The sequence below is a fragment of the Pipistrellus kuhlii genome, unplaced genomic scaffold, assembly GCF_014108245.1.
Source record: "Pipistrellus kuhlii isolate mPipKuh1 unplaced genomic scaffold, mPipKuh1.p scaffold_m20_p_11, whole genome shotgun sequence".
In the NCBI taxonomy this organism is placed as follows: Eukaryota; Metazoa; Chordata; class Mammalia; order Chiroptera; family Vespertilionidae; genus Pipistrellus; species Pipistrellus kuhlii.
The window spans coordinates 7,995,767-8,014,428 of NW_023425416.1; the positions used below are offsets into that span (position 1 = coordinate 7,995,767).

Here is an 18,662-nt window from a genome sequence, read left to right on the forward strand (position 1 = left end):
CAGAAATAAAATTTTGATTTTGAAACTGTGCTCTATTAGTCATGTATAAGCTTGCAAATATGCTCCCAAATCCAGAATTAATTATAATAGCATAAAATTGTTTCCTTCCCCATTTGCATACCTATATCTATTAATCATCATCCCAAAGTTTCAGAAAATAACAGCAATTAAAAAGCCCTATCTCCTGCCTCTCTATCCCATTTTCTCATTATTACAATCTTTTTATTTCAGTTAGTTTTGGAGACCGACCAGCAGGGATACATAAATTTTTCTGTGTCTTCGACTGAGTTCCTAATTGATATTTCTTCAACTCTTTTCAAAGCAGCTATTTTGGCATCTACAAAAGACGTGGTGTCATCCGAGTCGTAGAAAATATATTTTAATCTTTCACAGCAGTGTTGTTTCTGAGATTTAGCATTTGGGGTAGCAGATGGAGTGGCAAAGAAGTTGCCTATAGGGGCAGCCCACTGCCTCGACTACTCTCCCGCCCTCTGCAGTAACTTATCATTTGAAATAGGAAAGATGCCGTCTCGTTGGATGCATTGCTGAGCTGCATGTTGTCAGGGGAAGCGTCTGCAGATCACTAATATGAGAGCCAAGGGCTGCAGGGGCCTCCCTCATTGCCCTTCTGTGGCCTCTACCTGCACCCCGTCACTTCCTCCTTTTGCATTTTCCCTCCCGAGGCAAAGCAGTATTCAAAAGGTGACTCAGAGAAGAGCCTCCGAGTAAAATTATATTTAAAACAACCCTAAGTCCCCAGCTCACAAACGGCCACCTAAAGTGGTTTATTTCTTGATTCAGAAAAGTACTGAAACCAAAAGTAGTCAGTCATGATTCAGGCTGGCCCCACGGTGACCTTGAAGGGCAAGTCCCTCGGCCTCTCTGAGCATCTGTTTTCTTGCATGCCTAGTGCCTCTCATTTTGCTCAAATAGGAGATTCTCCTTTATGGCAGAGTTTCACCTGGTCCTTTAGCAAACAAATAAATAATAAGACAAATAGAGGGGCTAAGGCAAAAGCTCCTCTCCATTTAACTCGCTACTTCAAAACTTAGTATGTTATTCTCTTTGGAAAAGTATCATCATTATTTAAAAAATCAACGACAGCTGGCATTCAATATATTCTGTATGTGTTTCTGAGGTGCAGTATAGTAGTTAGACAAGGATGTCCCACCTGGCATCATACATAGTTATCTCGATATTATTGACTATATTCCCCCCAAATGTTTGCTTCCAAAGTGGAGGGTTTATGAAGTCCTGGTACTCAGATAGGCCAGTCACAGTATAGCTTAATGCTCCAGAGTACGGAAACCAGGAGACATGGAGTCAGACAGAGCTGGTTTGAGTCCGGCCTCTGTTGGTGGTGTCTGTGAGTCACTCACTAGCCCTGATTCCAGTTCCTCATCAGTTGAACAAAGATGAATCTGCCCTGTCTCCCCCACAAGCCTGCCCTGGGGCTCCGCTGAAAGCTCCTTGCCAAGTAGGGAGCACTGTCCCATGTTAAGGCATTCATGTTTTTACTTTTCTTGTCAGTGATGGAGACTGCCCCATGCCCATACCAGCACTCTCCTACGATGTACAGATCAGTGTTGGGAAGTGGAAGACCCCCTCTGGAATCATGCTTTCTGCTAATCAGACACCTCCACTCACTAGCTCTGGGATTCTGGGAAATTCCATGTGCTCCCAGAACTGGAGTCCCCACCCATCACCAGGGCTACCAGCACGTGCACATGGGGCTGGTCTGAGGTTACCCCGGACAGCACACCCAGTGGTTAGTGCCACAGCGGGCACTCGCTGAGCAATCAGCTCGGGCTATTTTTAACCCTCACCCTCCCCCAGCTCTCGTAGCCCTCCCGAAGGACTACAACCACCCGTATTTAAAAGAAAGTCTCTCCTCTATTCCCCCTCACAGGGCTGGTTCAGTCCCGGGCAGGTGTTTGTGCTCGATGAGTACTGCGCCCGGAACGGAGTCCGAGGCTGCCACCGGCATCTCTGCTACCTCCGAGACCTGCTGGAGCGGGCGGAGAACGGAGCCATGATCGACCCCACCCTCCTGCACTACAGCTTTGCCTTCTGCGCATCCCACGTCCACGGGAACAGGTGAGCGCCCGCCGCAGAGACCCCTCAAGGTCATGTTCCTGGCTTAGGCCTGGTCCTGCTTTGAGGGTCACCGCCAACCCTCTGCCCTCCCCCATTCTCTCAGGGGGACACACAGACAGACACAGAACACAGACACAGAACACACAGGCCTAGCTTGGGTTCTTCTCCTTTCCTTCCAGAGACTTACAGGAAGCAGCACAGGGACTTGGAGGGGGTCTGTGAAGTGAGAGCCATCCAGGTCTAGATCACGGCCCCTACACTTGCTACCAATGACCTGGTGGTAGTGTGGTACCCTCTGTGCCAGTTCTCACTCTGTAAACAGGACAGTCATGTCCTCGCATGGCTGATGAGAGGATGCAAGGGCACAGAAAGGGCGCAGCACCTGTCTGGGATCTGGCGAGGGGTTAAAGGTCCGCCTTGCTATTACCATCACTCTTTCTATAAAGACTAAATGATCACCGAGTGTCAGGCACTCTGGAAGACATTCAACATGCAGGATGAACAGGAACTAAACACGGAACAAGGGCAGAGGGACACAAGATCCGTGCTCTGAGTAAAAAGGGGTAAGATGTCATGACAGCACTTACTAAAGGAACAGGACTTCCAGGGAGTGGCAGGTCGGCAGCAGGGCCTCCCGGACAGAGCAATGCTCGGGCTGAGAACTGAAGCAAGCGTAGGAGCTGAACAGCTCCAGGGAAAAGGAGCAGCTTGTGCAAATGCCCTGCACAGGGAGGTAGCCGAGTCCATTTCAAGAGCTGGCACACGCAGGGGACGCTGAAAGGCAAAGAGAGTCACAGCGCCGTCAGTGTCGCCGTGGAGCTGGGGAGAACGGCAGAGGTCACCGCATGAGCAGCCCCCTCATTTTACAGGTTTGGGGGGGGGGTTAATATATATTTTATTGATTTTTTTTTTACAGAGAGGAAGGGAGAGGAGAAAAAGAGAGGGATAGAGAGATAGAAACATCGATGAGAGAGGAACATCGACCAGTTGCATCCTGCACACCTCCTACCGGGGATGTGCCCGCAACCAATGTACATGCCCTTGACCAGAATCAAACCCGGGACCTTTCAGTCCGCAGACCAACGGTCTATCCACTGAGCCAAACTGGTTTCGGCTCATTTTACAGGTTTTATAGACAAGACCAAAGCCTCCGTTCTCCTAACTTTGTACAAAGTACTCTCTTCCTTTAGACGTTGCCCAGCTCCTGGAGGAAGAGATCCAAGTTCTGAATAATGCAAAACAGCAAATAATTTAAGAACGTTTCCATTTGGCTCTGAAGACGTGGAATACATTTCAACACTGCCACAGCCAGTTTGCTAGCCCAATGCACTAGCCTCCCATGGCTGCAAAGACGAGCCTGCCTCACCCCAGAGCACCCCCCAGGGCACCAGGGAAGGCACCCCCAGGGGGAGCTAGGTGCTTCAGAAGCCCGGCCCTTGATGCAAAGGTCGCTGCTTTGAGAAATTCTCATGTGAGGGAATCCTGAATTGACTGCATTTATTTCTGGTCAGAACCATGTCAGCCATGTTCATGTGTGCAAGCTATGCAACTCAGGAATGTCCGTGGGATCTGTTCTGTGCCTTTTTTTTCCCCTCTAATGGGGGTGGATTTTATCAAACACACCTTTAGCATTTAGAGCTAGATAACAATAGCATTGTAGGTTTGCATAGTTAGCAGGCAATCAGGTTTTTATCATCTGCCATTATTGTCAGGTTCACTAGCCCTGCATAGGACCTTTTATTTGCACAAAGGATATTTTTGAAAACCTGGTACCTGAGACGTATCTGCGCATAATTCTGCTTTTTATAAATATGTACACTTTGATGACTATCTGTTACAGCCTCTTGGACTGAATTCTTGAGAGAGAGAGAAGTTGCATTATATTCTCTGGGTTGTCACACTGTATTCTACATATGTTACTGAATAAGAAAGTGTTATAAAATAATGAAGTGTTGTTGTAAACTCCCTGGTAAACATCATCATGAATTATGATACACATTGTCTGGATTTCATATTGTAAGACTGCCACTTGCTTCACAGTTAGGTTTATACATCTTGTCATGGAAACAGTTTGGGGTTTCTTATTTTCTTTTCAGTTCTGATTTTTCCTTATGCAAGTTTGCATCTTTTTTCCTTATTATTTTGGTTCGAATGCATTTGCTCTTGCTGTTTGATGCATCCTTCTCTTTATTTCTTTTGTTTGTGCATGTGTGTGGGCTCTTGATTCTCCTGTCCTGGCCACCCTCTGTGCATGCCCCGTGCCAACACCCCCTCTCCAAAGTCAACAAATGCATGTGTACCTTAGTGGGCTGCCACCACACACAGACCCCGAAGGGAGCAAAACCCCCTCCCCATCTGAACCAGAGGCTAAAAAAGACACAAAAAAGGAAAGTAAAAGAAGAAAAGATTTCAAAACTCAGGCAAACCCAGAGCCCAGAAGGTAAGATGTGACATGTGTATTGGCTTGTATTTTGCAATGTCTGTGACCTTCCCCTACGCCCTCCCCCACTCACAAGCACCACCTCGAACCTAAGCAAACAGCAAGCGTTTTGTGTTCCTGAGGTCTCTTTCCCTTTAACATTTGTCAAAAGCGCGCTTTAAAAGTAATCCTAGCAATGGGTGAAGATGCCATGTATTGGGGCTGAATTTGAGTCAGGTGTTTAGTGCCTCTTGAAACATGTCCTTATTTTTAAAAACTAATTGAGCAATATATAAACAGAATCATGAGTCAGATTGCTGTTTTAGTGGCATCTAGTTTGGGGTCCTGGTACCTTACCAAGTCATTCATATTAAGCAACCCGTGCTTTATAATTTTGAAATTATGCTTCAAGAGCAAATAAAATGTGTTGGCATAAGACGGGTCTATACATTTATAGCAGCTCTATCGTTTTCGGCAAGCTCCCCTCCGTTTCACACTAATTTGTGAAAGAAATTGATCTTCAAATACAATTTGTAATAAAGTCACAAAATAAAGCCTCTCACTAAATCAATGGCTCTTAGTAGAATCGCTTATATAATAAGCTCACCCTGAAGGCACTTTTAAGTTCCAAAACTGTGTTTCTCCTCTCCTGTTTCCTGTGACCTTGAGGGACACTCTCTATGTGAATTGGTAAAATGGCAAATTGGTGGCTTTTTCTCCCTTAAAACTAGATTTGCAGTTATTTCCCGTGTTACCCATGCGTTCTTCTTCACCTTCCCTTCCCTCATTCCAAATTAACACTCATATTTTCAAATGTCTTTGTTGTGGTTTTGAAACTGGTTTTATGGCCCTGGCTGGCATTGCCACGCCATACAGAGTTCACAAGCGGGCGTGCTTTGTGCTTCAGTATAAATTTATCCACTGGAATATTTCTAAGCCCTGAAATGTATGCAGTTCGTGTGTAGGCAGACAGATGACAATGCCAACTTTCGCTTCCTAGAGCAGGCGGCAAGCTGTCCGTCAGTGTACCCAGGTCTAACAGGGAAGGTCACAGAAAGCCCTGGTTCCATGTGGATGGATATCTGTCTTCTGAACTTGCAGTCTGTAAGGCTGGAAAGGAGATGGGGTTCCTATGTGTGCCTCCCTGTGGGGGTCGCAATGCAAGGCAACCGTGGTTTGCAGCCAGTAAGAAAGTGCCCTGAGAATGTTGCAGGTGCCCTGAGACTCTGGCTTCTGTCCAAGGTGCCGCTTTTGAGAGTGATGAGAATTGAAACAGAACAGAGAGCGAATGGTCACACTTGGAATCTGACCTGGTCTAGACCCTGTGCCATGAAAAATTATCCAAAAGAATTTTGAATGGTACTTTGAGAGGATTATATGTGTCTAGGGTCTATGTTTGCCTGCATTTTTTAAAGAAGAAGAAATCGTAATATTAAGGATCAGTTATGTAACATTCTGCAGTTTACAAAGTGCTTTTATGTATTCTATCTCACTTGCTATAACATTTTCAATTTGGCTATTTTTATATCCATTTTGAGATGGTTAAACTGTATGACTCTCTCGTGGAAGCAGCCAACCTGGATGTTCTGAGTCCTAAGGTCTTTCTCTTTGCATATATCAGCACTGTACATAGATTCTAAAGATCTGAGTATTAGAGCCTGTTCCATGTATATCTAGGATTACTGTGTCTCCTTTCTGTGCCTCAGTTTTCTCATCAACAGAATGAGTACACAGAATCATAGCATCGGTAATATCTCACCTATCTCTAATATCATCTTCCATGGGTTATAATAGCAAAGGAAGTAGTACATTGTCAGATTTCATAAATAAGGTTTAATTAAGGTAAAGACACTTGCTGCCATTTAATAAGCACTCCCTACATGCCAGGCACTGTGTGGAGTTCGATTTACATATATTACTTTATTTTATCCTTATTACATCCCTATAAGTATTGTTATTCCCTTCATCTAACAGATGAGAAGTTTGTGGCTCAGATGCGTTTGGTCACTTACATAACAAATACGTGTGTGTGTGTGTGTGTGTGTGTGTGTGTGTGTGTGTGTCTAATGCAAGCATGACTATTCTGACATGGAGTTTGCATTGGCACCTCTCTACATGCCTTCCTGCCTGCCCTGCATTAACACTGTACATGTGAGATCCAGCTTCAGTCATTTGGTATGAGTTTAACCCTTTGCACTCCGCTGTCCCCTGTCAGGGGACATCGGAATTCTAGCATATCATTCGGATGTCCCCTCTCAGGGGAGATTGCAGTTTATTAGTGATTACGGGCAATTGAGTTTCCGCCTCAAAGTAGCATCGAGTAGCTGGTAGCCAATGTCCAGAATGGTTCGGAGAGCAAAGGGTTTAAACATCTCAGGTGAGATATATATAGTAGTCATGAATTAATTTAAGAGTTTTCTATTTTTGTCCTAAAAATGTCGAAAATCCATTTGGCCCTCCTGACAATGTCAGTCGGTGGAGAAAACCCGCGCTGCATCTGAAGTGTTAGATCACCCAAGGGAGAGTCTCCTTTGAACACTACCCACAGTCCTGGGTGCTGCCCATTTTCCTGACCTGTGGCACCAGGATGAGCACTGCTTGCATGTAGAGATGTTACCTATTCGTTGACCCAGATTAGGAAGGAATTCATGCCTCACGAACACAAACGGCCCTTTCACTGGGTTTAACTGAACAATAGATCCTGTTTCTATTGTCACCTCACAGCCATCTTCAGATTAGATAGCGAGTTGCTCTTTACTTAATTATTAACTTTTTAACCTGCTATTAACTCAGCAGCTCCAAAGGTGGAGGCAGAGCTCTGGCCTGCTGCAGCTGGAAAGTATCAGTGAGTGCCCAGGGGTGGATGACCGAGTCTCTCCCATCTTCCCTGGAAGCCTGTGTCCCTTCTCTGTGAATATCGTGCCTATGGGAATCGCAAACACCTAATCCGAAGGAGACAGACACTCTGGTCAGCCATGAAGATGTTTGTCCTCCATCAGCTCATCCACTGCAAGGGATGGAACCATGCACATGTTTGGCATCTTTACCCCATAGCAAATATGTGTGTGAGCCCAATGCAGTGGTGGTTCTTGACCCAGCATGGTCTGCCTCCCCCACAGGAGACATTTGGCAATGTCTGGAGACATTGCTGATTGTCACATGGACAGGGCTAGTGCAACGTCCTTTAGCAGGTAGAGGCCAGGGATGTTTTTAAATATCCTACAAAGAACAGGATGGCTCCCCTGGAAGGGGGGAAGCCTTACAAAAACTCCCAGGAGATGGGCTGAAATTTCTCCCCTCTCCTTCGGATTTTTGTTTCTTTTACACAAATTTGTTCTGTGTCTAAAGGCATAATAGTTGCACTACTGATTTTCAACTTGCCCAGTGGTTCCCACACTCTGGTCTGCATATACATCTTTTCGGTCCCATCCTAAAAGAATTGGATTCAGCAAGTAAAGATAGCTCCATAGTAATATTAAGTATTATTTATTAATAATATTCATTATTATCTATGGAGCCGGGCACCTGCACTTCTAATCAGCTTCTCCCGGTAATGGTAAGGCATCTGGCCTTCAGAGTCCATGGTTGTAAGGTCTTGGTTGTCAAACGTGGCTGCACATTAACTCTCTTGGGGAGCCTAATCAATGCTGACACATTAGCCCCACCTTCAGAGGTGCTGATTTGATTAATCTGGGATATGGCCTAAACACCATGCTTTTAATCTCTCCAAGTGATTCCTTACTGGTGGCAGTGTTTGAGGGCCACTCATTGAGGGAACATTAGTTTGGGCCGGCTCTTTAAAACTGAACCTGTTTTCTCTGCAAGGGAAAAGGAAAATATATGTTCAACTGGTTGCAGTTGGCAATCATAAAATCGACAGCTGTAAATCACTGTATCTTCTAATTTTTAAATCAGCTCCTAAGGTTGCAGTACTTAATTTTCACCATAATATTTTCAGTATTCTTTCCAGATGACATTTAGATTAGCATCACTTTGGTCACTGTCCCACAGTGACAAGGCAATCAAATGGCTCCGATGATGGCAACGTGCGTCAATGTTCCTTGGATCCCTTTAATACTGGGATGGGGGAATTTTCTCATTTACATTATTATTTAACATTTCTTGAATGCCAGTGCTGCTCTCCACATATGGCCTGTGGAGAAAGTACATTGTATCAGCAATTAACAAATCCATAATGCCAGCCGCCCCAATCCAAAGTAGGCTGCGCAGATTAATGAGTCTGCAAGCAGATGTAAGAGGGCAGGAGTCCTAAAAATCTCTGAAAATGTGTCCAAATATTCTTCGGGGAGATGGCTAAGGAGCCAGGGGGCTGCTTGTGCGCAGGAACAATGGGATGGATCCCTGTGGGTTAGATCTGAGTGACTGGGCCATCAGATGGAACCCTTTTTCCTCCAGTTACTACACCAGGGTCCCTAAGTTAGTAAATGGTTCCATCCACCCAGTTGCTCAAGACAACACCTCAGGCTGAAACCGGTTTGGCTCAGTGGATAGAGCGTTGGTCTGCAGACTGAAAGGTCCCAGGTTCGATTCCGGTCAAGGGCATGTACCTTGGTTGCGGGCACATCCCCAGTAGGGGGTGTGCAGGAGGCAGCTGGTCGATGTTTCTCTCTCATTGATGTTTCTAGCTCTCTGTCTTTTTCCCTTTCTCTCTGTAAAAAATAAAAAATATATATATTATAAAATAAAATAAAAAGACAACACCTTAGAAGCCATCCCTCATCCATCTTACTGAGCACATCACAAGGATTCAGTTATTCTGCCCTGTCAGTGCCCTTAAGTCTCAAGTCCATCCATTTCTCCATCTCTTCATGCCACTAACAGAGTTCTGGTGTGATTGACTCTCCCCTGGATACAGTGATTGCCTGATTGACTGGGTTCTTGCCTCCAGTGTTGATCCTCACCCCTCGTCCATGTCACACAATGGTTTCTTTTATGTGTGTGTGTGTGTGTATGTGTGTGTGTGTGTGTGTGTGTCTGAATTCCTACCTGGAGTAAATGAGTGCTTTTTGCATATTTTTATTCTTCCTTTTACTCCAATCTCACCTTCTTCCCTCTCCCTCTCCCTCTGTCACATACACAAACACCTGTTATGACATTATTTGAGGCCCATTGCACAAAGATTCATGCAACAGTACTTCCTTCCCCTGGCTGCTGGCACCAGTTTTCCTCCAGCACCTGGGACCCAGGCCTTCACTCCCGCTGCAGCAGAGAAGCCACGCCTCAAGGTTAGGCTTCTCTGCTCGGCTGCAGCAAGGCTTGGCTTCTCCACTTTGACTGCAGCGGAGAAGCCACGCCTTTTCAGTCTTCAGTCTTCACTCTTTGCTCTTTGCTCTGTGCCTGCATATGCAAATTAACCGGCCATCTTTGTTTGGGTAATTTGCAAACTCACTCCCGATTGGCTGGTGGATGTTGTGGAGGTACAGTCAACTTGCATATTTATCTTTTATTAGTGTGGATGTCTGGGACTTTTTGACTCTCCCCTCCCCAAAGAGAGAGAGAAGACTGTAGCAGGGGTAGCTCTATTTTACTAATTTCTGAATACAGCTCTTTAGTAGCAGGGAAGGTGTGCATGGGGGTGGCAGTGACCCTTATATTTTTGGCCTCATGTTACACACTGACACAGACATTACTGCCCTTCCTTGTGGACAGGAGCTCTCGGCCAGTTGGCCTTCAGGCTCTGAGCAGGTGTGGGCCCTTCATATGGCTGAGTCATGCTCTCTAAATTTTAAAGAACCAGCCTCAACTAATAGGAAGTACTTGTAAGGGAGAGAGGGAAAAAGTCCAAATGCATTTCAAATAAAGTCTGCATCACAGGAAGAAATTCTCTTTAGAGCTTGCATTGTGGCTTTTTATGTGACTCTCTTCCTGGGGAAATTTGCCCCAGGAGAACAGCAGAGTATCCAACTCAGACATAAAAATCTTATAAAATGTACTGAATTATCTGTCCCATCAGTGCAATCTTTCTGACACGTGTTCAAGTAACATGCCTTTCCCTTCTAAAATTCCAATATTGTGTCTGACCACTTAAAAGTCTACACATTGGGTATTCAGGTGGAATCTAAAGTCAAATTAGCTGTGTTTGTCTGGAAACAAAGAAACTCATCTCTCCCCTTAACCCCAAAGAGAAAAATCTATATCCTATCAAGTTTGGAAATGGGTCCTTCTCTGGGGAAAGAAATATAAGCTCTCCTGCATTTTATATCATTTTTCTATCATCTGTTGGATTCTTGTTCCGTTCCCTATCTGGGCCTACCCATGCTCTTGGAGATTGTTCAGTAGGAAAAACTTCTGGATCACTCCCACCCGTATAATAGGCACCTTCTGATATTGCTGGGCTGTCACTGCATGTTTAGAAAAACAGTAAACAAGTCAGAAAAGACCTCACTGGTATATTTTCTGCCATCTCCGGGCATCTTCTCAAATTGCCAACCTCAAGGCTTGGCAATGCACATTTGCAATGTTGTAGAAACTGCTCCTTGTTGCTTTGTACCTTACCCTTTGTGATACAATCACTTTGATGTATTTGTTTTAGCAGCATGTCTGGGCCCCAGGGCTTCGGGGCATAATTAAAAAGGGCCTCGCTGGAGGGAGAGGAGAAGGAAAGGCTAAGGCTGTGCTTCCTAATGAAGCAGTGACCATGGGAGTGAGAGTCCTAATTACCACTCATCATTGACCTAGAGATTACAGAAACCATTGCCATGAGCAGACAGGGAGGTCTCCTTTTGAAATGACAATGTTTTGGGGCTGTCTTGAATGTGTAGTTATTAGCCACAAAGTAAAATCTTCTAGTCTAGGAGTAAACTCAAAGGTCATTCTAAAAGTTGCCAGGATAAAGAATTTCTAGAAGTCAGTTAAAATAAAAGGAAGTGTTAAGGGAGTGCATTGGGCCTGAATGCTGTATTCAAGGAGCGCTGCCAGGCAAAGCAGTAAGAGACTCTGTCCCACTCTGGCCCTTGCCACCCTCGGGTTCCTGGGCTGGAACAGTTTCGAAGGGAGTAGGATTGTTATCATGCTTGTTTGAGGACATTTTTGTGGCTCCATAATGCAGTCTTCAGGCATGCATCCATTTGGAGAGAGAGGATATATCATGTTTACAGCGCCGGCACCAGCATATGTGGACATTTGCATTTGGAGAGAAAGCCTCTTCCCACTTCAGCTGGAGTTTTACCCCTCGTTGGTGGTGGTTGGAGCTGAAGGCTGGCTGTGTGTGGGGAAGTGGGCCAGACATTCTCTCCTCTTTTGTTGAGTTCAGACCTTCTTTTTTTCTTACACCTGGATTCTGGTGCAATAGCCAAGCACACCAACCAGCATAAGACTGGAATTAATGTAGTAATTAATTACATTAGATATCTTCCTTGAAAAGATATCTGACCTTGCAGAGCAGGGTTTTGTGGCGCAGCTTCAAGTACACATGGAGACATGCCAGCAGGATCATTAAACGCTGGGAAGCTGCTCACCTGGGTGTGTAGGGACTGTTTACCGACCCAAAGAGATACGTTCCCTTTCCTAAGACTCGCTGCAGCTCCTTTCCTTCCACTTAACTTCAAAGATCAAAATAAGATGCTTCCCGTTAGAAGCCTTGTGCCTGGTCACATTGGATTAATCCCACCATAGACGTTAATTAAGGAGCTTTAGCTCCGAAGCATTCGGGGAAAGGAGAACAGCTGGGCAGCCGGTGACTTACTGGACGGGCAGCTGGGGTGGATGGTTTACATCTGACAAGGGGAAAGGAAACTACCCTGGATGTATTATTCCTTGTGACACGGCTCACGATGGGAGCCTGTGAGGAGAGTGAAGATGACAGAACTGGTGCTAACCACGGTGACAAGGACTTGAAGAGCAGCCGACGTGACATCTTTCCCATCACGCTGCTGAAAATGTCAGCTCTGTGAAGGACAGTGAGAAAATGGTTTGCCCAAAACTTGAAAGGTGGGCTCTGGAGATGCCGGCCGTGTCAGATGCGATATAGTCTCCGGCCGGGGAGGGCCACTTTGGGCCGAGGCCATGGCCTGCAGGTGGCGGGGAGAGGGCCCGCCTGCCGCCGGCTCCAGAAATGCCTGCACTTGACCTGCATGTTGTCTCCCATTTGCGGGATCATGATCCACAAGGAGTGAGGTGTGAGGCAGCGGTGCAGTTCGGTGGAACCAGAGACCAGGAGCCACCTTTCCTTGGCGTGTGTGTGTGTGTGTGTGTGTGTGTGTGTGTGTGTCCACACCAAGGTTCAAAGGTATCAGTGCTTCCACTAAGAAGGGAGCCTGGGAGGTGATGCTGGGAGCCACAGGGAGTGGGAGGGGAAGAGGCAGAGAAGTGGGAAACAGACCACAGCTCTGGTTCTCAAGCCGTAACTGCCGTTAGAATGACCTGGAGGCCTTGAGCCATGACCAGGTCTCATCCCCACTGCAGACAGATGAACCAGAACTTGGGGACGGGGCCAGAGCTCTCACTGTTCCAGAGAGCACAGCCAGAGCTTAAGAGCAATTGGCCGTTGGGGACCGTCTGGCACGGGCACAGCTGCTGGACCAGCAACTCCGCCTGTGTCTTCTCTTCCGTCCGTGGGCTGAGTTTAGCTCACAGGACAATGGACAGTGACCATGAGAGGGAGGAACTGGCCCATGGGAAGGTCTTCAGCATCCACGGCAGGGGAATAGGCACCTCGGTGTACCCTTCCCCACAGTCTCAGAGTGCTACCAAGGTCATTCCTCCAGAGAAAACCGGATGCTTTTAGGAAATGGCAATGGGCACTAAGCCACAAAAAAAAGAGGCAGAAAATACACCAGCAAGAGGACTGGGGTATTCAGGCCTAGCCATGTGTTCTGAGTAGACACATCTTAGCTGGGATTTACTGGCTAAGAGTTTAAAACCCACTCTGCCTCTCCTCCTCTCCCATTCTGTGTGACAGCCTAAGTATTGAGAAAGGAACCAGTTTTATGGCAATGGTAGAATCACCCCCAAATGTTTCTAGAAAAAAAACAACCTCAGCATGGCTTCTGAGTCTGGTAAGTTCTATTTACTTTTCCATCAGCACCGCTGGGAATACCTCGGAAGCAGCACAAACAGCTCTTTTGGAAGGAGTTGCTAGCTTCCCCAGTGGACAGGCACTCAGAGGAGATCTCTGCTTTTATTTTTATTTACCTATTAGATATTTAAATGCTATATTTATGTGTGTGTGTGTGTGTGTGTGTGCGTGTGTGTGTTTATCTTCATCTCTTGTTTTTAATTCACTCCAATCCAAGGGAACTTGGGAACTCTGGATCAGATTACCTCTCAGCTACAGGAAGAGCCCACCAAAAATATCCTCCTGCTCTAGGGCAGAGGGTCTCAGTGCGGGTTCCAAACCAGCATGGCCAGAGAACTTGTTAGAAATGCAAATTCTCAGACCCCACCCCAAATTTACGGAACCAGAAACTCATGGGGCCCAGCCATGCAGTCATGGCAAAGCCGTCCAGGTAATTCTGAGGCACTCCCCTAGGGAAGGGGTTTCATTGCTTCTGTGAGAAGCACTCCCCAAAATATTGAACAGGACTTCTCAATTAGTAGCTCTGCAAAAATCTTTCTAAACCTGTACAATCAACATAGGCAATCTAAGGGGCCATGAAAAATAAGTTGACGTTTGATAGAATGTTCAAAATGAATTTTGTTTTTGAAAAAGGATATTTTTGCTCTTTAACTGACCTGGTTACCAGCTGTGATCTTTAACAGATTCTATTATCCCCTCATGGCTCTTCCTTTTGTAAATAACATCCCCCCTTTACCACTACCATTTCAGAGCAGTTCTGGCAATTGCAAACAGATTTACATTCATTGTCAAAAATCTTTATTTATTTATCTTTTTTATCACCTGACCTGGGCTTTTGGTTTTGGGGTATGTGTGTGTGTGTGTGTGTGTGTGTGTGTGTGTGTGTGTCTGCACTACATGCCTTACAGATGTTGAGTTAGTTTCATTTATTTTAAAATAAAAGTATTCATATGGACATAGACAGTTAAGCGAATTTAAGACTAGATTACAACAATACATTTTAGTTGTTTGCTTTTTCTGATTAGTGAGATAACAGTTCAGAAAGAAGAGATTGTCATGGAAGTGGGAGGTGCTAACTGACACCTTTAGTCATTATAAATGTGAGTCATCAGAACAAAAGGGAAAATCATAATCAAATTTTACATCATAATAATGCCCTTCACAGTGAGAATTAACTGGGAAGGCCAGGTATGCACGAAATGTTTAGTTTTTGTCAATTCAAACACACACCTAAGAGTTCCCTCCTAATTGCCTAAGATAGCCATAGAAGACTTTTATGTTAAGGAATGAATGATTTTTATTCAGAGAAGTTTATCTCCTAATAATGGCTGCAGGCATTTCTGGGCTGCCCTTCTATATAACAAAAGGGTAATATGCAAATTAACTGAACAGCGAAATGACAGAAACGCCTGTGGCCCCTCACCAGGGCTGGCCCCACCCACTAGTGGGCACCCCCACCCTAATCTGATTGGGGCCAGGGCCGGCTAACTACCCACAGCCGCTCACTGCAGCTGACCCCTCACCCCAGCCAGTCCATCCCCAATGGCCCCCTCAGGGCAGGCCAGCTGGACCCCACCAGTATATGAATTTCTCCATGTCAAAACCCCTCTGTGACTTGTAAATTATATTTAATAGCATTTTTTCTGGGTTAATTCCCTGCTAAAAAACAAAATCTTAAAATGGCTTATTTTTTTCCAAATCGAGTATATGCACACACATGCCAATTGTATAAATGTGTGTTTGGTGTGTTTGCCGAATTTTGTGTAAACAAATTCCAAAAGCTACAACTAAAAGAAGTTATAGATTAAACATGAGACGTTAGCACAGAAAGTGTCACATGTATTTTGTGGGGGCCAATGAATTCATTCTGAGATTTAACTACAGATTTTTAATAAACTTTTTGAGATTTCTCCAGAAAATTTGAAAATAAGGGCACATTCATGGATTACCACAGCCTGCCCAATATTTACCATTTGCCTTTTTTCTTCCCTCTTCCCTTAAGTTCAAAGGAGTATGAAAAAGTGGAACCTAACAGGATTTTACCATCTAGCAGTGTTTTTTATAAAGTATGTGTGGGGGCGGGGGTGGGGGGTGGCGGAGGGTTCTCATTTTTTTCCAGTGGGACATTTTCAGTATTTTCAAAGAAGGAAACTGACCGATCTACCCCTAACAGGAGGTGCATTGCTATCTTTTGCCAAGTCTTTTGTGTAGTCAGACTGGTCTAGTGTACAGGATTTTCCAAACTTATGCTGGATCCTTGAGAAGGCCTATAAATAAGACCATTTGTTTGGTCTCAAGATGACTTGCATTTGCAAACTGAGGAATGTTCCAATAGAAGTTTCATGGTGACACACCAGTCTGCAGACTGGCTCAGGCAGCAGTCAAAACAAGTCACTACGGATCCAGGAAGCTGAAGTCTGAATGGGTCAGATTGTCCTCCGTCTAATTTGGCACAGATAAATTTGAGCTATAGATATGCAGTGTCCCTTTGTATTTTCAACTTAAATAGTCCAAACCGAACAGGGGAAATGTGTGTGGACCTAATGCTGAGTTAGAAACACAGGAATACCATGATTAAATTGAAGTTCACTTATTTGTGCTAAGGTTTGTTGTATTAAAATGAGCAATAGTTTGCTAAGATTGAAAAACATCATATGTGGCTTTTTTTTTAGCTTTATTAAGGTATTGACAAATATATGTAAGTTTAAGGTATACGATGCTATGATTTGATACACAGATATATTGTAAAATGATTATCACAGTAAGGTTAGTCAATACCTACATCCCCTTACATAATTACCATTGTTTTGTGTGTGGTGAGAACATTGAGTATCTTCTCTCTTATCAGCATTGAAGTATATAATAAGTAATAGAGGCTAGATGCACGAAATTTGTGCAAGAGTAGGCCCTCACAGCCCCAGCTTCACCCTGAAGGTAGTCTGGAAGGTCATACGGACGATCTTTCTGTTGTTCAGCCATTCGGTCAATTTGCATATTATGCTTTTATTATTGTAGATTCTTATAGACTAGAGGCCCAGTGCATAAAATTTGTGCAAGAGTAGGCCTTCCTTCCCCCAGCTGCTGGCACTGGCTTTCCTCTGTCACCCAGGATCTGCGCTTCCCTCTGGCTGCTGGCAGGCAACTGGGACCAGGGACCTGGGCTTCCCTCGCAGCCCCAGATTCATCTGGAAGGCTGTCCGGTCTAATTAGCATATTATGTTTTTATTATTATAATTTATTATAGATTATTCACTGGAGTCCCCTGTTGTGCTTTAGCTAGAAATTTATATTGTTTGGTCAACACCTCCTCATTTCCCCCACCCCTCAGGCCCCAGCAACTACCATTCCACTCTCTATTTCTGTGAGTTAGACTTCTTTGATTCCATATGTGAAAATATATAGTATTTGTCTTTATTTGACTGACACTTCACTTAGCATCATGCCCTCAAGGTCCATTCATATTGTTGCAAAAAGCAGGATTTTCTTATTTTTTATGACTGAATATTTCATCACATATAATAGCTTACATTTCCTTTATCCTTTGTTACATATATATATATATAACATATGAAACATAAAAATATATATTTTATGTGTTTCATATGTTCTATGTATAGAAATATATATGAAAATATATGTGAAATATATATCCATTTATTTGTCAGTGGGCACTTGGATTATTTCCACATCCTGGCTATTGTCAATAATGCTACTATGAACATGGGGGTGCAGATATATTTTCAAGATTGTGATTTCCTTCCCTTCAGATATACCCAGAAGTAGGGTTGCTGTATCATTTGGCATTTCTATTTTTAATTTTCTGAGGTTCCTCTATCCTGTTTTCCACAGTGGCTGCACCTAATGACATTCCCATCAGCAGTACACAGGCGTTCCCTCTCCTCCATAGTCTCACCAACACTCGGTATACTTGACCTTTGATAGTAGACACTCTAACAGGTACAAGATTCGGATTTGCATTTCCCTGATGATTAATGATGTTGAGCATCTTCTCACCTACCTGTTAGGCATTTGTATGTCTTCTTTGGAAAAACATCTATTCAAGTTCTCTGCCCAATTTTTAATCAAATGGTTTGGGTTTTGTTTTGGGGTTTTATTTTGTTCTGTTTTGTTTTTGTTGTTATTGTTGTTTTCTAATGCCATTTGTTCCAAATTGTCAAGAGAATTATAGAACTTCCCTAATTTAAAAAATGTTGGCAAACAGTTAAAATTTTTAAGAAACTGTGAGACACACAGACCTAAAAGCTGAACCTCCAAGCCACTAGTTTGTACATTTTACCATTTCACAATAAATGAGCGACAATTTTGCAAATGTCTCCAAATGATAACCCCAAAACACCCCACCCCCTTTAGTAACCGGCTCTGAGAAGCAGGACTTCTCCTAAGGTTACAGCTGTCATTGCCATTGTTCTTCTGAAAGAGACAGTTTCCTCCTGCTAGAGATTTGATTTGATGGTGTCCGCACACGAGGTTCCTGTCACTTCATGCCATGTCTTCCTTCAGGCCCGATGGGATTGGAACTGTGACTGTGGAAGAAAAGGAGCGTTTTGAAGAAATCAAAGAGAGACTCCGAGTTCTGTTGGAAAATCAGATTACACATTTCAGGTAAGGATCTGGGATAGAGGGGGGTCCTTAGAGGGAGGGTCAAGGAGGACTTGATTTTCTGAAACTGTAAGTCAATCAGATACACATTGGACATTTAGACATAACTGAATGAAAGAGCAAACCGGTTAGACTGGGTTCCACAATAGCTCAGAGACTTTGAAATCGTAAGGTCATTTTATTTCCACCAAAGGAACAGCCCCTCCTTGTACAAGTTGACCCTGGTCATCAACCTATTTTTGTTTATCTTATTAAAAAGTTGTATTTAAAGCCTCTTCAGGTCTCCTAAAGAAGGCACTGAAAGATCTTATGAACCACATCATGTGATCAGGGGAGGAAGGCAGTGGTACCCACGGGAGGAGCCACCTTCCCCTCAGAGACAGGACCAGCTGCTCCTCCGGGAAGGGAAGCTGACGGGCCCTGCAGGCTGGCTCTTCTCCACGCGCCGGAGCCAGCGGCAGCAGCCGCCTTGAGCCACGTGGCCCACTG

General features: G+C 44.5%; 1 protein-coding gene across 26 annotated transcripts in view; it reads left to right on the forward strand.

The window, feature by feature from the left end:
- The window catches only part of CADPS (calcium dependent secretion activator), a 410,937-nt gene that overhangs the window by 277,546 nt on the left and 114,729 nt on the right, over positions 1-18,662 (forward strand). For all 26 annotated transcript variants that reach the window (XM_036430660.2, XM_036430656.2, XM_036430652.1 and 23 more), the window contains 2 exons: positions 1,910-2,097; positions 18,075-18,176. In XM_036430660.2, the coding sequence (XP_036286553.1) occupies positions 1,910-2,097; positions 18,075-18,176 (290 nt within the window). The remainder of the gene's footprint in view (positions 1-1,909; positions 2,098-18,074; positions 18,177-18,662) is intronic.